We start from the raw sequence: 24,864 nt of genomic DNA on the forward strand, positions 1-24,864 counted from the left end.
AGGTATAAAGCTTTTTAAACAACATTTATCCTAACAAAACTTCAACTACCAATAGTTGAAACCCCTTTTCAAATTATACAACAATCTGTTTCTGCTCACTGTAAAACTAGAAGTTGTAGACTTTCATCCAAAGCTTATAGTAGGGTATCAATAAATACTGCATTGTATCATAGCAAGTGTTACAGTGATCATGTATTCATTCCTCATCTATAGTTTTCACAATTTTTACTTCACGGCTCCTTCAAATATTATAAGCTGTGTTGATGCTCTAGCCACAAGCTTGTAATATTATTTATCAGATATTCTGAAGAATTACCTTTTAATTTAGAAAGGTTGTTGGTTTTTTTTTTTTGAAAAAATTACTCCCTACTTAATAAAAAAATCTATTTTTCCACTACTCCAATTTCCATACAAAACAAGGTGCTGTAATTAGAACTGAAAGTATTTCAGCCTTTCTCCCATCCCTCAGTTTTTAGGACTGTAAAACGATGTACTTGATGCTATCTAAAACACCCTTCACCACTTCCCCCTAAACCTCCCCCACCTTTGGGTGAAACCCAATATCCACACTTGAATCAAATATGCAGCTGTAGGCAACTCAAGTGCCACTAGGATTCACAGCTAGAAGAAAAAAAAAGCAGATGATTTCAAGAGAAGTTTTTTGTTAGACTGCTCTTTCACCCTGAAAGCATTCTCTAACAGCATTCAGAAGTAGAGAATAAAAATAAATACAGTTTAGCAGTGGATTTATACCTAACTTTTTTACTTCCTGGGAGCTAAGTTCTTTTGAAACCAAACCTCAGTTGGGATTTAGCTTCTATGCATCAACTGTTTCAAGCGATCACTGCTATATCAAATAATCAACTTTATAAAGTCTGATGCAAGCAAACAATTATAGGTAGCTGTTCTCTCCAAACTGGCTGACTCTATTTTCTTATTTTTTTCTACAAGTCAGCCTAACTAAAGTTTTTATTTAAATGAGACTTTTGCTAGTCTTAAAATTAGCATTGGTTCCCTAAATACTTAGTATTAAAGTCTATATCATATTTTTTTTTAATATATTCATATATATATAAAAAAAGAGTATTCTATCCTTCAGAGTCATGCTACATGTTCTGAAATCCAATAAAATCTATTTAAGGACATGACTGTCCCAATGCTTTGTAACAATTTGGTACTAAAGCTTCACATTTTGAAAAGAAGTGTCACTGAAGGAGGACAAGGCTTAATGTTCCCTAAGATAAAAGTTCAACAACATTAGTGAGAAGTCTATCTAACATGAGACATCACGAGTGACTTTCAGATTCCATGTATCCCCAAAAGGAGATTGTACAGTAAACAATGAGAGATAGGAATATTGAAAACTCATTTGCAGAAGACATTTCAGAGCGTTACAACTCCTGAATCCTTACGCACCTGCAAGATTGTCCCCCTTAAAGATAAGTCAAATGCTTTACTTTCTGAAACTGCCATATCATCATAATTGTAAATGGTTCCACAACAAACAGAATCATATCCTTTTATACAGGGTCTAACTACACCTACTGCTGTTGGGTTTTTCCTTAATTTAAAACTACTTTTAAAAGGAAAAATTTCACATTTAAAATTTTCCCTTAAGAAAACAGGTAAGGAAAAGAAAAGCTTCTTCACATGCAAACAATGCAATTTTTCTAACATTTTCTAGGCATCGGACAGGTTTTCCTACAAGGAATAAGGAGTTGACTTCATAGAAAAGACAAGATTACAACAATTACCTAATATTAAAATATGCTGATGGATTTAGTTATCCTGCTTTAAAATTTATGCAGTCTTTGCCTCCTGCAAATCAAATGGTGTTAGCCAATACAAGGGGCCAAGTAAACTCCCCCAAAAGCTGATTTAAACTCTTTTTTTATTGCCAGTGATTTCTTACTTTATTTCACAACCAGCTTGTTTTTCAAAAGAAAAATTCATTTTCACTCTAATCAATAATTTTCTTCCAAAGAGACTGTTAATTTTATCACCATAATGCAGTCAACATTTATACCATGCACAACTGCAATTTAAGTCAGGTTGCACTAAGGAGGCAACAGCATCATCACTGAAAAAATTAAAACTTGCTGGTGGCATTTTGCATTGAGAGAAGCCCTTGCAACATATAGACAGTTGTAAACTCCGTTCAGCAACTCTGACGTGTCTTGCAGGCCAAGAGGCAGGGGAATGGGAGAAGAGAGGGAAAGAATGTGGATAGCGAAACACCTCAACAGAGTTCCAACACAATACTGAATTCCAGAGTTAGCAAAAACCTGGATATGTAAGGAAAGGGTGAAGTCAGGGTCATGCTTAAAATGGTCTCAAGTCAAATGTACTAAATGAGACAGTAACACCTTCACAGGTCACGTGGATTCCCAGGTTTTGCACTCCACATCTTTCAATAAGTGCTGGCTGAAGGTGTGGTCAGTCGTTTTCCAATGTAGATGCTGAAATAAAAAGTATAAATGCATATCGTATTTCACAGAAATACTTCCCGCTTTCCAAACAGTCCTTACACACTCAGCTATTCTAATTTGTCTGTCAAGTATGTCTGATGAGATTCTTCCAAGGACTTGACTTCTTTCCTATAACATTACTTAAAGAGCAAGATTTTCAGATGAGCCTAGAAGGACCGACGCTATCTACGTTCAATAGAAGTGAGTTTCCTCCAGTCCAAAGCTCATTTGAAAACCCCAGTCCAAAAGTTTGTGTGTTGTTTGTAGAGTACCTGACACGGGGGCTCCTGAACTGCCGAGCAACACTCACAGATTATTACATAAAACAAAGGAAGCGCTGCCTATAAAGGGAGGGTGTAAAACACTGTACAAACGCTGACCTCTAACAAATAAACCCAGGCAGAGTTTAATTCATCGCAGAAATACACACTTTGCTATATCTTACAGCATGTTCTATCCTCCTAATTTATTTGATAGTTTACAAGAACTTAAAGAGCACTTGAACTACACCCTCAGAAACAAGTGGGAAGCTTAATGAGAACGTATTTTGAGTACATGTCTTTGTCCCCATCACAGACGAACATAAGATGGATAAACAAAACATAAAGACTTAAGCAAGATGAGCGATTATGTTGGATTACACAGGCAATGAAAATACTGCTGAGCAGAGCTGTAGCTGATCTTGCAGGACACGTCCAGCATTTCACGTATCTTAAGTATTCAAACCTTGACTCAGTAATACCACACAACTGCAGCATTAGACACTGAAAATTACAGAGTATGTGCCATACACACAGAACTCCAGCATCATTATTTGTACAATGTGTTTTTGAAATGGTCAGTAAAAGTTACAGCAGTTTTCCACCGATTCTGTTCTTACTTTCCCTACGTTATAACCTCAAGCATTAAAGCAGGTGTGGATAATCAAACTGAACACGTTATAACTTCAAAGGTTATTTGCAAATTCACGATAAACCATGCATTTTCAATATAAAAAACTTGATCTAATCTAGAAATAAAGCAGATTAATGGCTGAAAAGTATCAATCGCTGAAAAGTTTTCCTGCATTTTGAGAAGTGCACCAAGTCTATCTTGAGCAAGGTGCAACAATACTCTAGTTATTCTAGATAAAGCCCTTTTGTCAGCAGGTATCTGACATACAAGTGGAAAAGCAAAGCCAGATGCAAAAGTTGAAGTGAGAATTAGGTTAATACTTACCCTAGTCCCAAAGCCAAAACATGAGATATGAACAGAGATGGAATGAAAACCTTAAGAAATTCTGCAGAGAAAATGCCACCTTTTTTCATTGCTCCACTTTTTCTCATACTTAAAGACACTGAACGTTTAGGATGTCTGAAATGAAATTCCCTGAAAGAAGAGGGGGAGGGAGGAAAAATTCAACAAGGTTTTTTTTCTTTTTTTCTTTTTTCTTTTTCTTTTCTTTTCCACACACAAATGCACAGATCTCTGTAGGAACATTTTTTTTTTTTAAGTACAAAGAGCTAGAGATCAAAAGCAAGAGATCCCTTACACACAGTAAGGAATCAAAGAGAATAATAGGAGGTATTGTGGAGAGACCACTTACACAGACAGTATAGAGACAAAGGGAGCAGTAGCTGAAGAGAGAGGTAGGTCCGAGAGAGGGAATTTCAGGATGTGATTTGTTAGCAAGAGCCTCATTTTTTGTTCCAAACAGAGATACAGAAGTCTGCCAGATTTAGACAGCATCTTCTATTTTAATAAAAATGCTTTGCATTCAAGGATCTCAACGTTTCCCCTTCCGTGGATGAACATTACATATTTTACATAGAAAGAAAAAAAGGTACAGAGAATTTAAGAGACTTGCTCAACACTATTCCATTCAATAAGCCAAAACTAAATCCCATGAATCCCAGCTCCAAGTACCCAGCTCTCCCAAGAATTATAATTTTGTCAAGAAACCTTGTAATCAGCTTGCTGTGGATTTATATTACTTTCAATAAAAAGGTAATTCTGTTGCTAATGAGATTTTCCAACAAATCTATCTTTTTCTAAGATGATCTTACTTGGAGAGCCAGAGTAAGTTCCATGCAATTGTGATTTATGATTCTTCTCTCCTTCACATAAAAGAATATTCATTTTAAAAAAAAGTTTAACTCACTTGGGAGGAATGTTTTCAGGCCTACTTGACCAGTCTGACACCCAATCAGCACTTTTCTTCAAGACTTCCAACTCTTTCTCTCCTTCTACTGCTTCTTCTTCAGACTGAAAATATACATGGGACAAGCCTTGTAACACTCAATTAGCTCCTCATGGTGTTAAATCAAGAACAACAACAGTGGCAAAATAAGCACCAAATGGTGACACCTGATAAACGAGCAAGTGTTCCTGGACTCCTAATTATTTAGAAGAGATTTTATTATGCTAACAAGAGGATCTGCAGAAGTCAGTACACCACAAATTTTATTACTACATCCAGGACTTCCACATCATTCCAAGTTGTTTGTTTGGTTTTTAAAAAAAAAAACAAACAAACAAGGATTATTTTAATCCTAAATGTAAATCAGCATTATGCAAAAAAAATACTAAACCAAGTTTTTACAAATGGCAAAACCTTTAGGTTGGTGGCATTCACCTTAAAGCATGGAAAGACAGCCAAATTAAAATGTTTCAAAACCACTATTTTTACTTTTTTAAAGGTCTTATTAGTCATTTAAAATTTACGGTCCTTGCAACTAGTAGCTTCTATTGGGTACGTCCCAGATGCAGCAGGGAGAGGCAAGCATCACTACAATTGTCTTGATCCAATGATTTAACATTACGTCATTAAATGCTGATCTTACCATATGGGAAAAAAAATTAATTAGGAAGACTAGAAAATGCCAGTGACTTTGGTACAAACTCCTCCTTAGGATTAAAAAAAAATTTCATGAGTGACCCTCAGTAAAACAAGATAAAATACTTATGAGGATTCAAGTAGGAACCATATCAAAACCAGAAGTAATCAAATATTGACAGTCACAAAAGTGAGATGGCAGACCTGACCAACAACTTCAGATCGTTCTGGCTCTACAGGGCAGAGCTGCAACAGTCCTACTGTTCGGCCAGGTCTTTGACAAAATTAAATGCAAGGTTTCATTCTTCCAGGAATGTTTTTTTATTTATACTGCTGAAGACAGCAAATTCTATTAAATGATCAAACTAAGAGTTCAGCATTAATCTCCTCTCAGTTTGTATTATGGAGATTACTCACTATCATGTGAGCTGACTATCTGTAGAGCAATGAACACCCTGAAATCTTGTGCAGAAACATAAACATTTCAAAAACAAAACAAGTCTGACACACGCGGTGCAAGCAGCGTTAAACAATAATACGACTGCTACTAAACAGGGCATTTCTCAGAGTTAACACATGAAGCCTCGTCTCTCCCCTCACTCCTAAACTATTCATCTCTGCAAGTTAAATTTCAGTTAATACAGAACGTAAGCCTAAACAAAGTTTACTAACCCTGCCTCATTGTTAAAAATAATTATTCTGGGATGTTTTTTAACTTAATAAAATTTTATTCTGAAAACAACCCCTTAAAAGAAAATATAGTTTAGCTAAACCGACAAGCTTGAGTGCACAAGAATTACTTCTTATACCTATTTACAGGCAAGTACTATAAAAATTTCTAATAAAAAAGACTGAGTAAAAGCCTGCAAGAACAAAGTACAAGACAAGTAAACAGCCTTACCCAAATGACTAAGGGACAGCTCTGAATTTTGAATAAATAAGGTTTACATAATTATTTGCTTGTACTGCAGCTAACAGCCAAGTTTACCATCTCAGAATGAAAAAAAAAAATAATTGCTAGAAAGCAGTAGTTTAATGCACTTTTTTTGACATACAAAATACACAACATTTTAGATCTTTTTGACATGACAGAGGGCTTGCTCTACCCCTCGAGTACTCCCAATAATGATCTACGTAAATATATGAACTATATACAATAGCCACAACTTAAAAAAATATTTTTTTTAAAGTTAATGTATTTTAAAGGTTAATGAAGAAAATACCTGAGAACTACTGTCTTTACTTGTGTGCATTTCCACATCAAAAGTTATCTGTCCATCTTCTTGAGGTGAAGGGCTAAAGAAAAATTGATTTCATTATGTCATTTTGTCATACCACACTCTGTCACCCAGAGAATCAGTGCAAATAGCATCTCAGCTGAATCATTTCCACATGCACTCCTGCATGCTATTCAGATGCATTACAGACCACACTACCTTTCAGATCACAAATATCAGCATTAGAAAGTCTTCCAAAACTCCTCATCTTTTCAGGGTTTTTTCACCATTTATAATCCTACCTTTCTCAACAGGGTTGACCATCCTTCCACTGAAGCAAAGAAAGCATTGCCCAAAATTTCAACTGCTACACAAAAGATGTAGATCTCTTCTTCCTTTTAGGTACCACTGCCAATACTGTGAATTATAGCTCTTTTTGCAGCGTTACAAGCAGAAACATCACACATCAAAACACCTTTTAGCGTTCGGCAAGAATACACATTCCCTTGTTAGTCTCATTTTGAGTGTTAGAAATTTGGCAATCTACTTTAGAAATTAATTAACTATCACACCTCAACCAAGGAAACGCTGGAGAATTTAAGTCAGGAGCAGTACAAACGCTGTATGATGCACCAATGCAGGCCTCTCATTAGAACACTAGGTGTGTATCTTTAACCTGACTTAAGCTTTCGTGAAAAAAAGTGTATTTTAGAAATACCCAGATAGAACCCAATATACCACATTTAAGAGCGACTTACTGTTTAGAACTTTTAGAAAAGCATGCAAAATACCAAAGTACCTCCCCTTTCTTGTATGTTACTTCAACTGTCAAAAGGGGAAAAGAATTATCAAACAGTTAACAAGCGGAAAATTAAAGTTGAAAAAAAAAAAAAGAGGAATCCGTCTTCATTCACTTAAAACATGGGTAATGACTGAAAAATACCTATGCTAGTAGAAGAGACTATACAACCATCATCTAGCAAACACTCCTGGTCGGACTGTGAAGTACTAACCTACTGATAGCTAGTTTCTTAGCAACATAGATGTAATAAACTTTTATTTTCTCTAAACGTAACCACTCTGTTTGAAATGCTCGTGTGAATTATTTTCAGTCTATTACATTCAGTAATTAAATCAGGGCTAACTAATTTTAAATAGCTTTTATATCTGATCAACCACTTACATAAGTTCCGCAGTAGACATGACAGTTAAACAACATTCACCCAGGAAAACCAAAGGAAGAATGAGCAGAAGGACAGCTAAAATTATATATAGGAACTGCTCAAGGATTTCCAAAACTGCCCCAAAACTTTCTAGAAAAAAGGTGTAACGAACACGTAAGAATATCCCAATGCTCACTTGTGCCTCAAAGGGTTATATTATTAGGTAAGAAATATTTTGCCTTCACAAGGAAAAAAGTAGAATACTAAAACCAAGGAGTACAAATTCTGAGATCCTTTTTTTTCTGTTAAGTCCAGTGATATATTTTATTATGCTTGACTAAATATAAAGCACATGTACATAACATTATTGAGTCAGTAAAATTAAGATGTTTTTATACCAGATGTGATTTATGACAATGTGAATTTCAACTGTGGTGTTGATGTGACTTTCCCACTCCTGGATTCCTTAGGTTTCTGATATATTTTTCAAGTCAGATGTATTATTTGGTAGCCAGTAACCATGAGCCAGCAAGTACTCAAAATATTGGAGCGTGACAAACTTAATCCTGAGAAAAAAGCTTTACCCCCTCCACTAGCACCTACAGGATAAAAACTGCAATAATTTGCACGCAGGACAGCAAACATTTCCTCACCTGTCACAGTGGGAACTACCTCTTGAACTGCTCTGTCCTGATTCATGCTGGGCGTCCAGGAGAATTTTTTCCATGTCTCCATTGTGGATGGAGGATGATGAAGGGACGTGTTCCAGACCTCCGTTCTTCCCATTGCTGTTATCATTGCTATTGCCGTTGCCGTTCATCTGTAATTCCACCCAGGAACCTGTTGGGTCAGGCAGATGTCATTTCATTAAAAGCAGTGGAACTAAAACCCATCTTAAGTTTATCAATTACACGCAGGAAAAAAAAGTATGAATATGGTGAATTCAGATAACATACACTGCTGCTGGGAGAAAGCTCATAAACATGCACTGTAGACAAGTCTGACCTGTTTCTTCCTCTTTCGTCAACAAAAACACCCCTAAAAAGTTATGTTTTGTTGCTACCTACCTGTGGACAGAGCTAGTCAAATAAAATGTCCCCTCTCTCCTCAACTATTAATATTTTAATAGGCCACGTTTCTCTGCAGTTTAAAGCTTCAATTATCTACGTGTCACTCAATTACACTAGTCACCTGCTTCCCTGCTCTGCTTCTACATTCCTTTTTGAAACAAAATTTTCATCCCCAGCCCTTTACTATACAACACCCCCATCTGCGATTCTATATTCTCCTTCTTCCCTCCACTTCCACAGGACCTGAATCAAACCCTAATTTTTACATACATCAGGCAGGCTGCCATTCTCAGGCCTCATCTGATTTCCTTTGCCCTGACTGTCTAACAAACATTTCCCACTCACTGCCACCTCTCCTGTCCTACCATAACCTGAGCGCCTTGTACCACAGTTCAAACCCCAGAAGCTGGAGGATTTTTGTTTTAAATGTCTTCACTTGTATTTGGTGTGCAGATTAATTAAATGCAAACCCGGTATGTTCATTAGTGCCATGTTTCAATTGGAAACAAACAGGTTTTGGAAATATTCTTAATTCATTAACATACCATGTAATGTCCTGGGGGGTAAAGATAGAATAGACTTCTACTGCTCTATCTGTTCCAAATATTTAGATACATTCCCTACCCAACTGCAATTCCCACCTTCTCATTAAGGCATATATCATTTGACCATACAGCCATTTTATTAGACATGATCATGGAGGCAAAGACCTCCAATTTGTCAAAAGTACACCGTTTTCAATGCAACAATATTTCCCATTATTGGTCAGATAATGATTTCACACGTGTATATTATGTCATCACAAGTCCTGTGTAATTTAATTTATGCCAGCTCAAGATGAGTTGCTTTCAAGGGGTCTGTGTTTGGTTAATTTTTCTTTTTTAAAGACTTGACATCTTCACCACTGAGGTAAGAATATTCAAGAAAGAAAAGAAAGCCTAAAGATAAAAATACAAAAAAGCTAAAACTATTTTTTAAACATTATTTGTACAGGTTCTAAATTTTAACACTGATTTCTTCACTTCTGAAATGCGCCTTAAGAGTGTCTGCACTTATTTTTTATAACAAAGTTTTGGCTCTGTAAACTGTATCAGTGACACGGGAAGGGATGCATGTCCTAACTCACTCACCTATGTTCAACTTGATTTTGTGAAGCTGAAACTGAGTTTATCCTTAGTACTGATTATTAACTACACCATTATACTGATGACCATGGAAGCATCATACTCTTAAGAGTCCTGGTGGTTTACAGTTTGGTTTCCCCAAGCTGTATTCACAAACAAGGAATGTAGGGTGTGCACAGTGCTCTTGTGCACAATCACACAGTGTACACCAACTCTGTACTACACACTGGGCTTTAGAGATAATGAAGTGTTAACTGGGAAAAGGCAGCCTTTGCTCAGACTAGTCAGCGTGAGACACAGACTGTATTACTTCAGGTTTATGATGGTTGCTGGTGTCTAAATTTCAAAATAAAAAAGGCCACACTGTAAGAACGACATCAGGAAGGTAGATTTGCTGTGTAGCAACACCTTCACAGCAAGAGGCCACACCTGCAGAAAAACATGTGGCAACCGCAGTTAGAAGACAGTTAGGCCAGAAAGCTACAACCTTCCCAACACCATCAGGAGTAGAGAGCATCTACTGGGAGACTTAGAATGCTCAGGATCTGCAAGGACACCTGTTATAAAATCAGCTGTGAGGGACAGACAATGTGAAAAGAACAGAGGGCAAAGGTGCAAGGGATGTCTTCCTCTGACACCAAGCACAGGCAGAGTAAAGCCCAGCAGAAGATGGTCAGAACTGGTTGCTCTAGTACACATCTACTAAACACACCCCCACAGCACTTCAGATTATGCACAAATAAAATGTTTATTAACATTTCTCCTGAATTGACAAAACTTGCCGTTTATCTAAACGTGTCGTGGTCATACTAAGAAGAACACCCAAATTAAACTGTGAGTAAAGAGTCCCAACAAGTCGAGCAGTAGTTTACATGGCAAGCAGCACGTTCTCCATCTGACCTCACTTTTAATGAGTCGAAATACGTTCAAGGAAGCGTAATCTGACATCAAGCTAAAACATGCTACCTACTCCCACTGGCAGTCACAACCGGTTTGGGAGAGGGAGCCAAAGAGCCCTAGCAATTTCAAAGCCTGATTAGAGGGACATCAGTCTCTGCTTCTTTAAAATGATGCACAGGAATATATTTTGAGAATAAACTGCCCAAGTAATAGGGACTACTTTTTGCCCCAAGCCTTCTTCAAAATGAAGTTACGTTAATCACCCACATGAGTGACAACTCTTCATTTCAGCATATTTCTACTTAACACTAAAATAGGAAATATTGTAGAATTAAGAGTGGTAGAATTTAGGAATACAGTATAATTCTCCTCCCTTCACAAATCACATAACACACGCTTTGGGGAGAAAAAACAACAAGCCACAACTGTTTATATGAATGTTATTTTTCTCCAAAATTGTCTGAATTTTGGCCATGCTTTAAGGCTAATTATTTCACTACGAACTGATATACACTGACTTTAATGACATGTTTTTCCATAACTGCTGGACTGCTTAAACAACAGCAGCTAAACGTGTGGGGGAAGAGGGGGTCTCACTGTGTTTATTCACTCTGTGATTTCACTTGGGTGGGTGGGAGATCAAGGACAATATATAAATTATATACACATATACATTTTATGGATACAAAAATACTCCAGACTAGTAGCCCACAAGAAATCTAAGCCACGGTCAACTTGAATAAACTAAGAAATAGAAGTACACTATTAACCAAAGGAAAAAAAAAAAAAAAAGAGAGAGATAGAAGAAAAGCAAGCTGTTCAGATTCCCATAATGGTAATTATTAAGCAGATTTTCCATGACAGAGCTAGATAGGTTCCTGCCTAAGGTAGGATTCCTTCTTTTTGTCAATATGTAACAGAGCTTTATAATAATTAAAATATAGGAAGCATCTAGAATTCCCAGAGCAAGCAAGCCTTTTTTTGTGAACCCGACAAAGCCTAAGTGCAGTTACTAGTTTTATTCCCAGGTCTTCTAACCTTCGATTCAAGTGCTAAGGGATCTTTGAATGAAAGGCCCTAAACATGCACAAATGACATACAGAACAAAATGAATAAGTGTCTAAGCTCATTAGCCTGAAAAGGTTCACTGAAAAGCTTATATAATGGCAGAAAATGTACCTATAACACCAAAGCATTGTGGAGGGGCTGAACATCTGAAAGCAGCACTAAGCCTACATGGAGCTGATTGGTTGCATTTGTTTTGTTCACGGGACACAGACTATCAAACATTTCCTCTCATACCTTGTGCTCACCACCTTCAGTAATCACATTGATTTTGCTAAGCCTTTACGTGCTGATCCAGCAATAAGATCTACGTGGGCAGATCCAGCAGAGGCTTACAGCGCACTCATCTCTTGTTGCTCCTATTTTACAGCAGATTAACGTGTCCCACAGAGTAAGTCAACATATTAACAGAAAACAAAAAGGAAATCTTAAAATATCGAAGCGTCCAAGATGCAGTTTCTAAAGTAAGCATCGAATTAGGCACTAGGCATGTTGCAAACTTTAAAACAGCTCAATTGTTATTTCAGTACGGTAACAGCACTGAATACTTTGCTAAAAATACCCGTTTGACTCAGGTGGACACTGCTGTAAACTGCTATCGTTATCACAAGATGTCGTGTTACCATAACACAATAGCAGTATTATGAAATGGGCATAGTTTATTATTCTTTAATACAATTCCCATTGAGTTACAGGAGATCAACCAACCAATATTTTTCGTGGTCGGTTTAACTTCATTGTAAACCACGAAGGTAACAGTTAATCATTAATGCCATTTATTCACCTCTTCAACAGCAGTATCCTCAATAATTAGAAACAAATGAAATCACAGATCGAAGTAGCTGTTTAAAACGAAAGAAAAGCATCTGCCAAGTAAGTACGAGAGCCTACATAAAAAACACCGATGTGCCTTACTAGTGTTATCCTAGGAACAAAAGGATGCAGCAGAGCAGCTGACATAGATGCCGGATATAGAGGAAAATAGCTCACGTCAGTGGTATTGACTCAGCCACTGAATAAACTCATTCCCACAGTCACGCTCCTCCCCCTACCCTGCTGTATCCCCATCTTAGCTGTTAATCCCAGCCACCGAATAAACTCAGTTTAACCACGAAACAAACCTGCTCCTGCTCTCCTCGGCTCGCACCGAGCCCCGGCGCCAGCTCGTTCCTCCGGCTCCGCTCGCCCGGAGCCCGTTCGCCTCAGCCCCGCCGGCTGCCGCCTCAGCCTCCCGCGCTCCCGTCAGGAGCAGCCCGGCCCCGAAACGCCCCGCAGCACCCCGAGCTCTCACCCCATCGCTTGGCGCGCAGCCCCCGCTCCGCACAGCCCCCTCCGCTTCCCCAGCCCCGCACGCAGCGGCTCCCGCGGCCCCCAGCGCCCCGCGGACAGCCGCCGGCCCTTCTCGCCCCGCAGCCCCCGCTGAGGCGCTGCCCCCCCCCCCCCCCGCCCCGGGCCCCCTCAGGCCTCCCCACCCGCCTCTTCCTCACGCGCCCCCCCGGCGGCCGCCGCCGATTGGCCCCCGGCGGCTCGCGCGCCCCGTCCTCCGCCAATCGCGGCCCGGGGAAGGGGAGAAGGGGGTCGCGGCCCCCGGGGCAGCCCGCGCCGCACTGACACCCCCCCCCGCGCCCCGCCATTTGCGTCCGTTCGCAGCCGGCGGCGGCGGCCGCACTCACTGTTGAGGCCCGGCTCGGTGTGCGTCCCCTCCGCCGGCGGGTTGTTGTTGTTGTTGTGCTGCGGCGGCTCCTGAGGGCTGGACATGGCGGCGCAGGAGCGGCGGCTGAGGCGACTGAGGAGCCGCTGGGGCTGGGACAACAACAACAAACCTGGACTCCGCTCCGGGCCCGGCCACCCCGCCTCCCGGCACTGCGCAGGCGCGGGCCGCGCCGCTCCCGCCCTCCGCCGCCGCGCAGGCGCCGCCGGCCGCGGGGCGCGTGCGGCGCTCCATGGCGCTCCCCGGGCTTGCGCACGTCCCGCCGCCGCCGCCGCGCATGCGCAGAGGGGCGGGCGGGCCGGAAGGGGAAAGGCGCGGGAGCGCGGCGAGGCCTGGGCCGTGCCGGCCCCCAGCGCCTCGGGTCACCGGGGAACCGGGCCGCAGGGTCCGGCCTTCCCCCGCGGATCGCTGGAGCCATCGGCCGTCACGGCTCTTCCGGAGAGACGGCTGACGGCGCTCCCGCACCCAGGCCGGGGGCACAGCCCCGAGGCCTCCAGCCCTTTCCCAGCCCGCGGAGCCTGTTCCGCTTCCATGGAGGACGGATCAGCCTCGGAGCTCCGTGTCACCAGGCCCCTCTGGCAGTGCCCATCAGGCCTCTGGCTCGGACATGTTTCCACAGGAGACGCTGCAGCAGATCCTCTTCCCTAAGCGTGACGGGTGTGAGGTAACTCGTCACACCTCCATGGCACAATGCTACAAGGCTGCAAACACTTCCCCTCTCGTCAGTTTTTGTTTTGTCTCAGATAATTTTAAGTCAGGTAGGAGGTCCATAAAGTGTAGTTAAGACACTCTGAAAGAACTAACGTTTTCTAAGATTTAGAGTAATACCCATCTGAAGTTGCAGTGTTTAGCAGACAAAGCAACCTCATGCATAGCAGGTTTTTTAATTATTGGCAGTTAAGACAGAAAAGATGGCATCTGTGTAACAATGGGACTTTTTTTTAACTGGGATGCAAAAGTGTGGCTACAAAAAGTGAAATTATTGGTGTGCACCACAGTTTCCTTTCAATATGAAAATGAAGAGGCAACCTCAGGCTATTTGTGCACATGGCAGTAACACTGGATTTCCACAGCAGAGACTTTCAAATGCAGTGAGATACAGAGGCAAACATCTACCTACCCTGCTGAGATTTCTTCAGTCAGGAGTAGCTTCTGTACCAGTTACCTATTCTTTGCTTTCATTTAATTATCATACATAGAAAATAGGGTTCTTCTAATTTATTAATTTAAGGCTGCCACTTTTATCTTGAAAATAAGCAACTTCTCATAGATACTAGATATGACAGCACAATCTTTAAGTTTCTTCTGTTTCTAGTCTTTTTTCACTCACATTCTTTAACAAAAAGAACCAGCGAGACCAACTTCCTCACGGATGATTATTTGCCTTCACAGCTTCACTAACTTCATTCCATTTGACATCACTTAGACTTCCAAGGTTTATTCTGAGGCCTAGAATCTTTGAGGTGAAACTTTGTAACTTCAGTCCCATCTCACACACATATATATAAGCATTTTGCTTCCCAACAGTAGTAAAGGAGTCCTTTAGATCATAAACCCCTCCCATCAGCAGCCACGAGAATGTAAATTGTGGTTTTTTACATTACTGTACCCACAGCAGGAGTTCAGTAACAGTAATATCATCAGAGACCCTAGTCATGCAGATACATTTCTGTTACTGTTCTTTCATTATCTCCCCATTACACGAGCAAAGAAATCCCTTTTTTTGTTTGTGTCAGAACTATTTCAAGCTAGAGAAAAAGCCCATACATACAACTGTCACAATCGTCCCATACTAGAACACTGGTTTCAAATGTTTTTCATCTTCTACTCATCTATGCTATGTTGACAAGCATCCAAACGCTGAAGTGTGGACATTTGAAATCTGCCTTTCGTAACACTGACTTTTCTTACCAAACTGCCTGCATACCCTGCATGACTGTACCAAATGTCTAATCTCGGGGAAAATCTGGATGTCTCTGGGATATTACTGGAATAGAATTAGCTACATGGAGTAAAAAGAAAGCAGTAATTTAAATAATTTAATCAAACAGCTGTTTACAGATAGAAGGGCTGCCGATACATTCTAGATTGGAATCAGAACAATGAGCTACTTAAGATTTTGAATAGAAAACCTGACTAGGTAACCCTATCCTCCTTTGCAACCCCAGCGATCACAGGCGAGCATCATGAGTATTTGTCACCTCCATCATTCAGGAAGCATCTGCCATAATACTTGTGGCATGAATATTTATCAGTAAAGTGGGACTATTAGCATTTCTGAGTCAGAAATAAATTGATCAAGATTATAGAGTGAGTCAATGCAGAGCCAGAAATAGCATTCACAAGTCCTGACTTTCAGCCCAGTGCTCTAACCACTACACAGGTTCCTTAAGGCAGTTGAATGATGTAATTAATGTTTGTAAAGTAATTTGAATCCCTGGATGGAAAATGCAATGACAATAGCAAGGTTGAAGGGACAGAAAACCACATGTTAATAGAGGAGAAAATGTCCGTAAACTCCTGGGAAAGACCTTTTGTACTGAAATGCAATAAAAAGGGGTGGGTTTGTTTTTTTTTTTTTTTTCGAGAAAGGTATAAAAAGCCTTTAAGTTGTTTGAAATCAAATGAGTTAACAAGGCACCTCATTTATCTCAGAGCTGAATGAAGCTAATCCCACTGGTTTATTCTCACAGCTCCAAGATGTAAATGTTTTAAGTAATTTAAGTATTGTCTAGTTTTAAACATGCTGCAATTACTTTTGTTTTCTTCACTGAGTACTTCTATGCCCCAAATCTGGAAAAAAAATTGCTAAAATGGATGTCACCCCAGCATGCAGCAAACACGAAGGCAGTTTTTCCCCTACACGCCTCAGCTGGTTTCTTTATGCTGGAGGTAGTGATGACATGTACCGGAATGCTTTTCTTGTATTTTATATTTTCTTACACTTCCTTGTATTTTCTATTTAGCAACCATTGATCAGTCCTTGTGGACAACTTCAAGGGATCATTGCACCATCTAACCTCAATCCCTCCGGTTCTGAAGCACGCACCTCATCGGGAACGTTTTGCCTCCTAGCGGAGAGCACCTAGTGAGAGCATCTCAGAAAAAAACGTGAGTGCTGTTTTCTTGTGAAAGACAAACAACAGGTGAATTGTTTGCAAAAGGTTGAGATTATTAACATTCAAGGGTAGATTGTGTAGAGAAATGGAATTTATGCTGCTGCTTAGTCTCTCGGCTGTATCACAGGAGAAAGAAATGCTGGTTTTATTCCAGCCACTGTTACTGCTTTCTTCCACCACTCATTTTTATAAGCCCAAACCTTTCTATACCAGGTTAAGTAAGATGTTTGCCAAGAGCAAACATAGACAAATGACTCAAGACACCAATAGTCATTACACAGCAACCTCACATCCAGCATTCCTCTCCCCACCCCAATTCAGTACGCCAGTGATTCCATTTACAGCAGCTGATTACATGGGAAAGGGCAAAGGGGAACATCTGTTTGATTGAAGTCAAGGTGTATGCTGTGAATGGCAGGCTCTGCACCTTCTCTGCAGCCCGAGATGAGGAGCTGAAGATCAGCGCCCAGGAAATTACATCCTAGCTGTGTCGTGCCTAAGAACAACCAATTCCAGACCCACCAGTAAAAAAAAACCAAAAAAAAACCCAAAAAAAAACCCCACACCAAACCACAAAAATACTAGTACTTCATCATCCAGCAGCCCCTCTTCAAGAGGAAAAGTACAGGCTTCTGCTTATTAGCACTGAGCTTTCTCCAATTCAGCTGAGAATAAAATAAGTATTTAAATAATAAATGTTGGCCTAGAAGGTACAGTCCCTGCCTGAAGAGAACAGTAGGAGTGTCGCTGCACATTCAGCATGTTTTCAAGGCAGCAGACACTTCTTGGGAGGGAAATAAATGGACTTAAACCATCAAACCTGCCTACACCTCAGCATGGTACCAGGCAGATAACCAGCTTACACTGAGCATTGGTTGTTGGCAACAGCATCCCTGTGGTTCAGAGCATGGTTGCAATTTTGCAGATATTAACCACTTAAGTGGTAGTTGTCGGCATTTAGGTAGCACCAATGCCTTCCAGACAGGACACAAACTCCTTTTCTGTATCTAGTTGAGTATTCAAGGACTGAGAATTTGTACTGGTTTCACTGGGTACTGAAGAGGCTGCTGGAATGGAGCAGCTGCTTTTCTGTACCTGTAACCTGCAGTTACCCCCACACCCCCCTGCCTGACACACTGTCAAGGGCAAGGCCCAGAAATCACAACCTAAGCTAGCAGAACAGGGTGCTGTTCAACAGGCAGCAGGGGAGAGATCAGTCATTTAGAAACACCTGAGAAAAGAGAAAATGAGAGGGACAGGGAAGAGGATAAAAAGCAACCTGACAAAACGTATTCTATGCATACTTTTATTAATAAAATATAAGATTTACAGCATATGTCAATGGACAGTGTGCTTAGAGAATTATCTGGTTGGATAGTAATGACACCAAAGTCAGTAGCTGGTTTTGGTGAGGATAAATTAAACCTCAGGTGACATGCCAGGAATCACCGCTACTGACAAAACCAAAAAAAAAAAAATCTTTCCCAAGACTAGCTCCAAAACCCCGGATTCCATCCCAACACGCACAGCTGAGGTCCGAGAGGCAGTTTCGCTTGAATGTAGTATTGCTAGAAGGCTGCACTGTGTTCTGTGTGAGATCTACCTGCTCAGTTCCGTGTCGTCTTCACATCCTCACCTCCTTTTGTCTCTGTGCTAAGCAACTTTTGAGGCATTCAGTGCATCCTTCGGGATACAGATACACACAAAGCAGCAGTCTTAATACCACGACCCTCAATCTTCCCAAAATAGCAGTTGCTCCACCTACGCCGCTCTTTGCAAAATGGAGATGAATTGTACCAGCTCTGATGCAAGAGAAGCGTCTAATTACTTCTTTGCCCTTGCGACAAGATAAAGAATAAACCTTGGCCCCGATCCTCTGAACACCTATACACATGATTAACGTTACTCAAGTTGTTTCCTTAACTATTAGCAAGTATAGTCATTTGAGTAAAATTAGTCACATGCTACGTAAGTAGGAGTAGGGCCTGCTAGTTTATTCACCCATTGGAAAACAGTTGCTGTCCCTGGGGGAGTTAAAATTTTTTACAAGGCTAACAGGTGAAAAAAAAAGGTTAAATCCTTACAAAGGCTCATGGTCAGGCATGCATGTTACAAGACAAATACTGTATTTAAGAGAACCAGATTGATAAATATTTGAGTTTTTTTACATTTTCAAACCACTGCACAAGGACTTAAAGAAATTAAAGTATGATTGCAATTGTAGTCTTGTTAACAACCTCTAACCCAGCCATAATTTTACAGCAGAAACAGTATCTTAGTTGATCAAATAGAGGCATTATAATAACTACCTATAACTAAGCCACAGAAATAATTTAAATATAACTGAAAAGTGAAAATTCTCCCAGTCAAGGTAAGTTCACTACGACTTTACACTTCATTCTGAACATTTCCGTGAAGGAAGAGTAAAACCTAAAAGCACAATTAGCAAAAATATCTGGAGGTAAAAACTCATGAGCCTTATAAAGCATCGATATCTAGTTAATCTTTGGATAAGCCTTATTTGCTGAAGAGTTTAAATCTCTCAAATAACTATGAACATTTATTTCATGCAGCTTCTGTACTCCACGCATTTTCTGATCGTTGCACCATTTAACATTTCTGTAAGTGCAATAACTTTGCAAAGCCAAAAGCCAGAAGAAACACTTGCATGGTAAAACCACATTTCCACTCAGTTACTGATAGCAATAAAATACAGAAAATAGAGCATCTCAGAATGCAGCGTCGTAATTATCTATGTAATCACTTGGTATTTTGTACTACATCACATCATACTGCCAGACAAGAACTCGGACAACTTTTTAAAAAGCCACAGGGGACTTTGTACTCTAAACAAGGCATTAAAGGTATTGTATCCTAAAACAAGGCATTGAAGAAACCAGGACGAAACTAACCATTAAGACATTAGTCCCATAAAATGGATTTTAAAACCTGAAAATTCTAGTCCCGTTCCAATTTAAGCAACAGTTTAAAAAAGAGCCTTCAGGGCTACTGGAACAGTAACTGACCTGTTCAGATTATGGCAAAATCTGACAGCAGCGTATGGTTTTGAAATGGAAGTGGTCAACGCATCCTACAGCAGGTACTGCTGTCATTCATGAATGAATGCAGGTACTTGTGAAATCCCTCCCTCTCTTCGTTCCCGTGAAAAATAATTAATACTGGTTAAAATCATTACAAAAAACATCATTTTATTTTCATGCATCTAAGGTAAAACACAGAGTATTTGTATAAAGAGGTAGATTAAAAAAAAGAAAACAGATTCTCCATTCTTTGTCACTTTTATTCAGTAGTTTGTTTTGTTTGTTTTTTTCTCCTTATTTTCTCTTTTTTTGGTGCCAGACATGGCAAGGAGTGATTACAGTCAACTGTTTATTAAAACATTTGTTGCAACACAGACCCCCTTTACCACTGACCCCAAACGGACCCATTTCATGTGCTTTATTTTGTTTTTTGTTTTTTTTTTTCTATACACCACCACCAAGGCCAGGTGGAGGGGGATGAAGGGGAAAGGGGGAGTCCAGGAGGCCAGAAGGAGGAGGAATGCTACAAGCCACAGCAAGAATGAGCTGTATTTAATAAAAAAAGGGGGCCACGAATGATACAGTAATGAGGTTACACAATTAAATCCCATAGCATGATTGAAGGCTTTCCCTGTGTCTGACGTCATCACAATGGAAGGCATAAAAAGTGGAGTAAACCGATGTTGATACAGTCCAATCTAGTCCATTAGGCAAGATGGTGCAAGTAGTCATTTAAATTAAAAAGTGCCCTATCCTCACCTAAATGGCTAGCAGACATGGAGAAGAACGCAGTGACGGATCAACAGAGCTTTCTCCATGTAGCTATAAAAGTGTGTTGTCATATGGCACATTTTTAAACACTGGAAAGGGGTGCCATAATGGACCTCTCATTCTCTTTCGTTTACAGGTACAAATGCTAGATTCAACTATTTCAACTATGCAGGAAGTGGACTCTTCAGTTAGGAATGCCAACCCTAATTCATTTTGTCTTGAAATATATACAAGTTGTTTGTAGTAGCTACAGCAATGATGTTTTCCTTAGGATGCCAGGCTGTGTGTAGAATCTTCTTGTTGAAGTCTAAGCTGTCAACACTGATTTCATCCTTCTTTCGCTTACCACTTGCGCATACTTTACGTGGCTTCAAAACGGTACGGGGTTTATTGTTTTCCCGGGATGCCTCTAAGGTGATGTCTCGCTTTGTGTTTCTGTCAAACATTCTGAAGAAGTTGTTGTAAGATCCTGTCATGACAATGCTGCAGGGAGGGGGAAGGAAGAAAGCAACAGTTCAGTTGAAAATAACCTTTCTTTTTATGAAGCCTCAGGGTCCCAGCTAAGATCACACCTTATTATATGAGCAGAAAACACGCAGCCTCATCCGTTACCTTCTACAATCTGAAGTGGAACTGAAGTATTTGAATGTTTTATAGATTTAGAAACAAAGGTATCTTGTTCCTTAACTTGACCTTTTAAGGTACACACTTCATTACCTTCGTTACATTCAATGTGCTGCTCACGCACACACGGGGAAGCGATCTAATGAAAGCCAAATCCATCGGATTTGTAGCCATGTAGTTTTAGTTAAACACAAGTCACATGAATTTAGGTACTGGCATACCTAATCTGTGATATCATCTTAGCTAGAGAATCCTTATTCTGTATCAGCTTTTCAGTAAGACTAATAGAAGTTTCCCTGTCCTTCCTTTGCCTGAAAAAAATATCTGGACGGATACCAAGTTAAAAAAAAACTCAAAGAACTACGTTCAACAATCCCAGATCAAGAAAATAAGTGGTAATTGCATTATTAACACAAAAGCAATACCCATCTTAAATGGTATTGGCTAGTCAACAATGCCTGAGCAAGGCAAGCTGGACAACTCGCTGTAAGAAAGAAAATTCCTAGAAGTGTTCTACTTTTTGACAAGGCAGCTTCAACAGAAAACACACACACACACAGAGGTTTCTCCAACAGGCCCAGTGCAGATTCTTACAGGTAGAACATACAGTCAGACAACAGGGTTTGAGGACATGGGCCTCATTCTCATACAAAGTCGGATCATAACAGATGACATGAAAAAAACCCCCATAAAACCCAAAAAAAGATAAACACTAGGGATAACAAACCTAGGGGATTAGGGTATCAGTAGCCTGCAGTTAAAGTCTGCAGAAAACCATCTCTAATCCCACTGCTATGTGCATCTCTCCACTTTAAGTGGCTGGAGCATTTGATTAATATTTCGCCTTGGCAGTAACAAAACTAAATTTCTAATCGAATTCTGCATCTCTTTAGAACACTAAGGTAATTCTCTATAATCCTATGCTACAACGTCAGGGGTTAAGAGCTAATATACATACATTAAAGTCTATGAAGTACTGAAATATTGTCCGAGCCAGTCCATGAACAAAACTAGACAGATATCTGAGGTCATGCTTCAAGTTGTCCCTTTTAAGAATAACTGGGAAAGGTCTTAAGTATATATAGAGAAGAATTAAACTTGCCTGTCTGATCCATTCCAACAGCATTCGAATTTGTCAAAAATGCAATCGTTCTCATACAGTGAACAAAGTTTACTTCTGAGGTATTCATGCACCTGGAAAAAAAATAAACTGAATGAATCCTGAACTTGCATACCTGTAAAACCACCTTCATAAATTCTGTTCCTAAAGTAATTCAGTATCTGACAGTGCTTACACCCTAGTCACAGGAGCACACACAGCTCCCTCCTCTGACTCTGTGGATAAAGAGCAAAACGAACAGATGCATCAATTAACATATTCTGCTCTACAGAGATTTCACATGAACTCAAATAGCTGCAAGTCACACGGGGTGGGGAAAGAGACATCTCCCAGAACTCAGCAATTCTTCAGAATGCCTTCTCTCTCTGAGCACTCGTCATACCCTCACTACCCTTTCAGATATCTGAAAGGATTTATCAGATTTTGCTTCTTTCTAAAAATCATGCTTTGGTGACCAATCTTCCTCCTACATAAGACGAAGAGGATTCCTTTGCAAATTTTCTTATAAAAAAAAACCCACCACAGCACTTTTCGGTGCCAGCTAAAAACATTTTCTGGAAAGGAAATGTTTTACCTCCTATTTTCTCCAGGAAAGAACAGGAGAATATATCAAGTCAACTGAAGACTAAGAGCTGCACTATCTCATGGCTGAAGATTACCTTTCCACATTTCCATTGTCTAAGAGGGAGCCTTTTTCATACCCAAACGTGGGTTTGGGTTCTGCAATCACCCTGCAAGGTCCTTCAGCACGTGTGTGGAACCCACAAATCTCACTGATGCTCTGCCTGGACAGAGTGATCTATGCACAAAACTTTAGCTGCCACATCAAGACTATTAGTAAGACTCAGCATCCTTCAAAGTTCTACTTTCTAGCCTACATCATCTTCACCAAATACCTGGTATGTTTCCACAGGTCTATTTTCCATATTTAAATCCCAGATCTTCACTGACAGGTAATCTCTAGTCATCATATATCGACCACTATGGCTAAATTTGACATCAGATATGGAAGAGATGATTTCAGAGAAAAATGATCTGTTGCTAGGATCTTCTGGTTCTTCAAACACTGTATAGAAATAAGACAGGCATTGCAAGAGGTAAGTTTATGTCTCTCCTGATACAAGACACATCCAAGTTAGGTTAACATTTTCTCAATGAGCTTGCCACATTGGGCTAGTCTGCCCACATTATATGAAATAACTTTCAAGGAGAAAGCCTTAGAATACAATTGCCACACTCTGAAATATTTTGGGTTTTGTAGCAAGTCGAGGTCAGGTTCTAAAGTGAACTCCTTGCTAATATTCAGCCTTCATTCACACAGGTAAGAGATCAAGCATCAATTACAGACCAAACCCGGCTAGTATTTGACCTCCTGACATCTGCAGAAAGCCACTCCTAGTCCTGTTGTCTAAGCAGACTCCCCAGCTTAAGTTGCTAATAATTTTATTCACTACTTTGGCAAAATATGCATCTAACATTAAGATTAATATAAATTGTGGTTTAGATCTATCCAATATAGTACAGAAATCCAATACAAATACACACACTTCAGTGTTGAATAGATTCTCAGAGTGCTTAGTTTCATCTAGCAGCAAGATACCATATTCCACAAGAAGACAATAAACAACGCAGGACAGAACTTACATTTTGAGTGTCTGTCACAGAGTGCTGATGCTCTCATATCACAGAGACGAATCGTTCCTTTACTGCTGCTGTATACAAATGTGTTACAGCTGTTTGGGTGGAACTCTGCGGCTGTTATCACCTCTGTGAGCTCTTCCATGTTGGCAGGCTTAATATCTACAATATCTACAGCATTTTGTTAAGAAATTTTATCCAGTTTTCATAACATTTTTCAGCTTTAAATGTATTCAGCAATGTGTCTTCAGTTCACCACAGTACATCTGAAATAGTGAAACAGAATTAAACAAGCCAATAAAAGCAAAATAACGCTGGAAATTTGGAAGCAGGACAAAACTTCCATGCAAAACTGGATAAAGTTAAAATTAACTTCCACAATTTCTCTAGAAAGCAAGACTGTAACATGGCATTCTCTATCAGTTTGTTATTCTTGTTACAGCACAAGACTGCTTAATTTTTTTGTTCCACTTCAGCAGTAATTAATTCTGCTGAATTAATACATATATGTCACCCAAGTTTCTTCACATAGAACTTTACTTTGCTTAAATTCTAATTACACTACTACATTATAAAGAACGCATGTGTGATTTCTGCTCAGGATCCCACTGATCTGTCCGCACACCTCTGCTCAGCAATGGGACTGAATACCTGTTTCTGTCATCCTACTGCCCGCCACACTTGGAGGTGCACATGCTAGGTTAGAAGGAAAAGAATAAACATTGCTGAGACAAGGTTGGTAATCCTCTGACTTGCTTCCTACTGCAAGTCAAGAAAATTTTCACGAGATAGTTTACTGTAATGCTGCCTTCCAGAACGGCTCAAACTTGAAACTTTAAGCTTTTTTTCTCTCCTTTTAAAGCATCTGTTTTTCACCACACACACGACTACTACTCCTTATATTGCTCATGCTGAGCTCCCTCTCCAGAGGTAAAGTCTGTACAACTGCTAGGGAGAAACTTCCAGCAAGTGGAGAAACACGCTACATAAGAAGCTGATCATGAAAGGAAATAAAATC

The 24,864-nt window shown here is 40.0% G+C and overlaps 2 protein-coding genes across 5 annotated transcripts in view; both read right to left on the minus strand.

The window, feature by feature from the left end:
• Nucleotides 1-272: 272 nt before the first annotated feature.
• On the minus strand, nt 273-13,681 carry BNIP3L (BCL2 interacting protein 3 like). Of its 2 annotated transcripts, none has more exons than XM_074928371.1 (6): nt 13,496-13,681; nt 8,317-8,503; nt 6,507-6,579; nt 4,609-4,712; nt 3,687-3,836; nt 273-2,459 (listed from the first exon to the last, which is right to left on the minus strand). In XM_074928371.1, exons 1-6 carry the CDS (start codon nt 13,578-13,580, stop codon nt 2,411-2,413), a joined length of 648 nt encoding a protein of 215 aa, XP_074784472.1. In that variant the 5' UTR covers nt 13,581-13,681; the 3' UTR covers nt 273-2,410. The 2 variants fall into 2 exon arrangements, with proteins under 2 accessions (XP_074784472.1, XP_074784473.1); XM_074928372.1 differs by lacking the exon at nt 13,496-13,681 and adding an exon at nt 12,944-13,095.
• Nucleotides 13,682-19,840: 6,159 nt separating this feature from the next.
• Nucleotides 19,841-24,864, minus strand: part of PPP2R2A (protein phosphatase 2 regulatory subunit Balpha) — a 39,093-nt gene continuing 34,069 nt past the window's right edge. For all 3 annotated transcript variants that reach the window (XM_074928375.1, XM_074928373.1, XM_074928374.1), the window contains exons 7-10: nt 23,853-24,017; nt 23,105-23,274; nt 22,191-22,282; nt 19,841-20,947 (exon numbers count right to left, since the gene is read on the minus strand). In XM_074928375.1, the coding sequence (XP_074784476.1) occupies nt 20,668-20,947; nt 22,191-22,282; nt 23,105-23,274; nt 23,853-24,017 (707 nt within the window). In that variant the 3' untranslated portion in view covers nt 19,841-20,667. The remainder of the gene's footprint in view (nt 20,948-22,190; nt 22,283-23,104; nt 23,275-23,852; nt 24,018-24,864) is intronic.

This window comes from Athene noctua, chromosome 28 (assembly GCF_965140245.1).
Source record: "Athene noctua chromosome 28, bAthNoc1.hap1.1, whole genome shotgun sequence".
Classification (NCBI taxonomy): domain Eukaryota; kingdom Metazoa; phylum Chordata; class Aves; order Strigiformes; family Strigidae; genus Athene; species Athene noctua.